The 6,000-nt window shown below is 32.1% G+C and overlaps 1 protein-coding gene across 4 annotated transcripts in view; it reads right to left on the reverse strand.

The window, feature by feature from the left end:
• Positions 1-2,435: 2,435 nt before the first annotated feature.
• Positions 2,436-6,000, reverse strand: part of LOC125033355 (beta-arrestin-1-like) — a 121,546-nt gene continuing 117,981 nt past the window's right edge. Inside the window, exons 13-14 of one of the 4 annotated variants that reach the window (XM_047624783.1) lie at positions 3,691-3,800; positions 2,436-3,144 (exon numbers count right to left, since the gene is read on the reverse strand). In XM_047624783.1, coding sequence (XP_047480739.1) covers positions 3,710-3,800 — 91 coding nt within the window. In that variant the 3' untranslated portion in view covers positions 2,436-3,144; positions 3,691-3,709. The remainder of the gene's footprint in view (positions 3,145-3,690; positions 3,801-6,000) is intronic. The other 3 variants (XM_047624780.1, XM_047624782.1, XM_047624781.1) reach the window with 3 other exon arrangements.

A 6,000-nucleotide genomic window follows, 5' to 3' on the forward strand; every position in this document is an offset into this window, starting at 1 on the left:
TGTCACCCTAGTCAAAAAGGATTATTACACTTAAATATACTTTGGTAAACCTACTCTGTTGATTTTACAAAGCATTACAAGGAATACTGCATTAACAACACCTAATATGTGTAACACAAGTTCAGACTTTTTACAGTAATGCCCCATACTTCATCATAATGTAATGGAACTTGTCATTTTCAAATCCATATTATCCAAAGAACTTATCAAATTCACATCATTCATCAACTTGATATTAAAAGATTGAATAAATAATATGATAAAACATTTGTAAAATACATACAATCACAAATACCCTTCACAAAATCAAGTGCTTGACTGAAAACTTGCAATTCAAGCTTCATTCACATATATCTAAGTATCTCATACGCACATTCAAACCTTATTGTATTCTATGCAAGAACACAGTATTTTCTAACACTTACTGAAGAAAACTGAAAATGGCCAGTGTATTTTACGAAACAAAAAATACCCTCAACAAAAGTTCTTCCACACTTGCACTCGTACAATTGTCCAAACATGCATAAAATGTTCACCTTGCCTTTTTTGTATCTAACATGAAATTAACCAAAGAATCCTAAAAGCAAACATCTTACAATAGATCTCAAATCCATTCCAATGTCATAATGACTTGCCTGACCTATTTCACACAATTCAATCAACAAAACCAAGACAATCCACATTCATTTGTACTGCATTCTTTCAACACAGGTACCCATTTCACAATCTAGCGAAGGAATGCTTTCAAGTTAGTGTATGACACTGTAATGCCACAAAACAGTCATAACTAGAGACAGGTTCTACAAGTGCTGAGGTAGCTTGTCCTCTAGAGTTAGTGCATACTAAATGGCTACTCATTTCTTACAAGTGGATGTTGGTACCTTTGCTCTGCATCCAAAAATCAAAAACTGTAATGATTTTTTCTTACAAGATATTTAACAGACCAAAATTTTATAATCACCATACAGAAGAGTACTGTATCATTTATAGAAAGCATATTCAAATAATTTTGGAAACAATTACATTGCAAACATTACTGAAAATAAATGTCATTATACAATTAGTTACAATAATAAAGGCAATGGCAATGGTATGAGGATGATGATGCTAAAAGAAATCAATATGATAAGGATGAATAGTAATAGTAATAGTAACAGTAATAATAAAAAAAATAAAAATAATAATAATAATAATAATAATAATAATAATAAAAAAAATAATAATAACAATAACAATGATAATAATAATACAAATAATAATAACAATGAAATCAATACTAATAATAATAATATTGTTATTACTCACATTATCAACAATATTTATAATAAAAATATTATCATCATCAACAATATTGATAATAATATTACTATCACTTCTATCATTATTACTATCACAAATGATACTGATAAAATAGATAATAATAAATACTAATAAACCACAATAATAATAATATTGATGGTGATGGTGATAATCATATAAAAAAAATAACATTGATAATGATAAAAAATACAATAACATTTAAAAGTAACAGCATTAAAAAAAAGACTAAACTCACACAAATGAACTAACATTGGAAAAAAATAAATAAATAAAAATGAATAAAAAATAATCACATTGTACAATAACACTAGTACCTATGGAGCAGTAGGACGATCAGCATCACTGCAGCCGCTCTCAGTCGTCTCCGTTGCAAAGTGTGAATGGAAAATCACGAATCAAAAGGCTCTTCCCATCCAAGCTTTGATTGTGCTCTTTTTCTTTTCTTTTTTTTCTTTTTTTTTCTTTTTTCAAGCCACTAAAATCTAGGACAAACATTCATCTAATTCATATATTGTCCTAATGCAGTGTTGCAAGGATACATATCTGGTGGTTACAATAACAAGTACTCATAAGAAATATATAGCTAGTTCGTTACATAATCATTATAATAACGAGTTTTTACAATTTTTACTCTATATCATCAATATTAATAGAATGACAAGAGCAACATAGGCAATAATAATCAAAACCAACTTGTCAATTATAATGATACATTTACAGTGATGATAAATAATGACCAAATTATCATGATAATAATAAAAATAAGAAGAGGAATAACATTTTAACTGTACAGTATAATAATAATAATAATAATAATAATAATAACAATAATAATAATAATAATAATAATAATAATCATCATAATAATAATAATAATATAATGATAATACTAATGATGAAGGTTGTGACTGATAAAATGGATATGAATATGGTGAAGATAATAATGATGAAGCTTACGATCATAATCGAATAATAATAATAATAATAATAATAATAATAATAATAATAATATTAATATTAATAATAATATTATTAATAATAATAATAAAAATAATAATAACAAAATTAAAACAATAATAACAACAATGAAAGCAACAATAATAAAATTACAAACATAATTATAATGATATTGATAATTAATAATAACAAATGATAATAGTAATAATTATAATAATAACACCAATACTGAGAATATCAAAGATAACAACAAAACATAAAATATTAACTGCTTCAGTCACAATAAGGATAATCTGTAATTTCAATAAAGAAAAGAAGCGCAAAAATCATGATACTGAGCAAAAGCATACACATGAAGCTCAAATATAAAATATATTGTAAACACATTCACAATATCTTATAACACATGTCTGTCTAAAACATATAGAGAGAAAGATAAAGTGAATAAGAAGAAAAGTCAAGGAGAGAGGGAGAAAGAAAGATGGTAAAGGAATGAGGGAGAAAGAGAGATGGTGAAATGAATGAATGAGGGCGGAAGAGAGACAGCGAATGAATGCAGGAGGAAGAGAGAAAGGGCGAATACAAATAACTCTGTTCTTTAAGAATTCTATAGTTGTAGTTGTGCGCTTATTTTGCTGATGTGTCTGCACTTGTAAGCTTGCATAATAATAATAATAATAATAATAATAATAATAATAATAATAAAAGTTATGAATCTTCTTTTTCTACAACCATGAAACAGAATCTAGATAAAAATAACCCAAAATGACATGTATCTATGACATTACGCATTCATGATTAGTCTGGTGGGAGCCCCTCTATGCTTCCAAGTGAATACTGCTTTGGCTGTAGAGGATGCTTCTCTGTCTGCAAAAGAGAAAAAGCAAATAAAATACAAGAGGTAGGAGTGAATGTGGGTGGTGATTGGTGGGTGGTGACTGGTTGGTGGTGACTGGTGGGTGGTGACTGGTGGGTGGTGACTGGTGGGTGGTGATTGGTGGATGGGTAGTGATTGTTGGTGGTGATTGGTGGATCGTGATTGATGGGTTGTTGGGTTGATGATTGGTGGGTAGTGACTGATGACTGGTGGTTGGAGATTGGTAGGTGTTGGGTAGTGGGTAGTGATTGGCGGTGATGCTGATGATTATGAAGATAGAATGATGATAAAGTCAGTGGTGATACCTGATAAAGATGGTGAAAGTAGCATCACTGTCAATATCAATAATTATAATAAAAAGAGTAACAATATACAGCACAGATACCAATCATAACTGTGCAACAAACTAATATTGACAGTAGATAGAAAAGGCATTAATGATAATATCAAACATCATAATTCTTTCATCAGGAAAATATCAAAACACACACATGTATGTATGCTATTACAAGAGCGAAAAGAGAGATATTACACACCAGGAGGACATTAGGGTTCCTACGCCTCTGTTTCTCCCTTCAATCGCAGCCGAGCAAAATCTTCAAAAATAATGTCATCATCTTGGTCAGCATAACAAGTTGTTCCATCCCTGTTGTAAAGAGTAAAAATTTAACTAAATGTTTCACATATAACATAATGCACTTTTACATTAAACATTCTGCCAGAATGCTAAATAGTTCATTTTGTATATGTACCCATTTCTGAAACATTTTCACATTAATAAATAAGTACTCCTCTTCACATACAGTGAAACCAACTCTCACAGAGGCAGATATCTTTATAAAAACAGACACAGAAGTGTGTATATATAATCAGATACACACAATTTCTTAAAAAAAGCTACACAAATTATAAAAATAATAAACTGAACCATTAGCACAACCACAGAGAAGAAAATATCAAAACAAAATACAAGTGGCTAAAAACATAACTTTAGTAAAAAGTTAAATGTGTAACAGATTGGAAAACAAAGTCCAAAAAACAAATTAGCATGCAGTTTGCAACCAAAAGCTTATCAGTTTTTCTATTTCTTTCACACATTTATTCTGGCTGTGTGTGTGTGTGTGTGTGTGTGTGTGTGTGTGTGTGTGTGTGTGTGTGTGTGTGTGTGTGTGTGTGTGTGTGTGTGTGTGTGTGTCTTGTGTGTGTGTGTGTGTGTGTGTGTGTGTGTGTGTGTGTGTGTGTGTGTGTGTGTGTGTGTGTGTGTGTGTGTGTGTGTGTGTCTTGTGTGTGTGTGTGTGTATTGTGTGTGTATTGTGTGTGTATTGTGTGTGTATTGTGTGTGAATTGTGTGTGTGTATTGTGTATTGTGTGTGTGTATTGTGTGTGTATTGTGTATTGTGTGTGTGTATTGTGTGTGCATTGTGTATTGTGTGTGTGTATTGTGCGTGTGTGTGTATTGTGCGTGTGTGTGTATTGTGTGTGTGTGTATTGTGTGTGTATTGTGTGTGTGTGTGTATTGTGTATGTGTGTGTATTGTGCGTGTGTGTGTATTGTGCGTGTGTGTATTGTGTGTGTGTGTGTATTGTGCGTGTGTGTATTGTGCATGTGTGTATTGTGTGTGTGTATTGTGTGTGTGTATTGTGTGTGTGTGTATTGTGCGTGTGTGTATTGTGCGTGTGTGTGTGTATTGTGTGTGTATTGTGTGTGTGTATTTGTGAATTGTGCATGTGTGTATTGTGCATGTGTGTGTATTGTGCATGTGTGTGTATTGTGCATGTGTGTGTATTGTGTGTGTGTGTATTGTGTGTGTGTATTTGTGTGTGTATTTGTGTATTGTGTGTGTGTGTGTGTGTGTGTGTGTGTATTTGTGTATTGTGTGTGTGTGTGTGTGTGTGTGTGTGTGTGTGTGTGTGTGTGTGTGTGTGTGTGTGTGTGTGTGTGTATTTATGTATGTATTTGTGTATTTGTGTATTGTGTGTGTGTGTGTGTGTGTGTGTGTGTGTGTGTGTGTGTGTGTGTGTGTGTGTGTGTGTGTGTGTGTGTGTGTGTGTGTGTGTGTGTGTGTGTATTGTGTGTGTATGTGTGTGTGTATGTGTGTGTGTATGTGTGTGTATGTGTGTGTATGTGTATGTGTATGTGTATGTGTATGTGTATGTGTATGTGTATGTGCGTGTGCATGTGCGTGTGCGTGTGCGTGTGCGTGTGCGTGTGCGTGTGGGTGCGTGTGTATGCATGTGTGTGCGTGTGTGTATTGTTTTATGTATGTATCAGTTATAATTGTATATGTATTATGTATTATAAATATGCAGTCAGTTTTAATTTTTATGGAGTAATGTAGCCTATGCTCCAGGTTTTATAACTTGAATACTATTTATCAAATACACAAAGGAATACATTATTTTACTTTTTTTTTTGCCTACACAACAGAAACTATCTACAATTTTATCGTTTACCATATATTGGTTGGCCTGTACAAATCTGGTTCATTCTTTTCTGCAAAGCTGCCCCTACATATTAGTCTCTGTAGTTTTGAAGCAGACAACTTGAAGGTGGCAAGGATATCCACCACAAGAGTTCATGTTCACAGTTCTAAGACAATTATGAAAATGTCACAAAACTGTTCACTATTTTCTTGAAGAAAAACAATTGACACTGAAATTACAACTTCCCTAAAAAATTCTCGAGAGATCTGCATTGTTAGATGGTCATTTTGGCAAGAATAAAACAAAAAATCCATAAATCTTCTGAAAGCTTTCTTTCATCCTTGTGTGTGAAATACCGCGTGAATGGCCCATATTTTGTTCATGAACACCACTCCAAACATGTAATATGGCCAATATCCTATA

This window comes from Penaeus chinensis, chromosome 16, assembly GCF_019202785.1.
Source record: "Penaeus chinensis breed Huanghai No. 1 chromosome 16, ASM1920278v2, whole genome shotgun sequence".
NCBI lineage: Eukaryota > Metazoa > Arthropoda > Malacostraca > Decapoda > Penaeidae > Penaeus > Penaeus chinensis.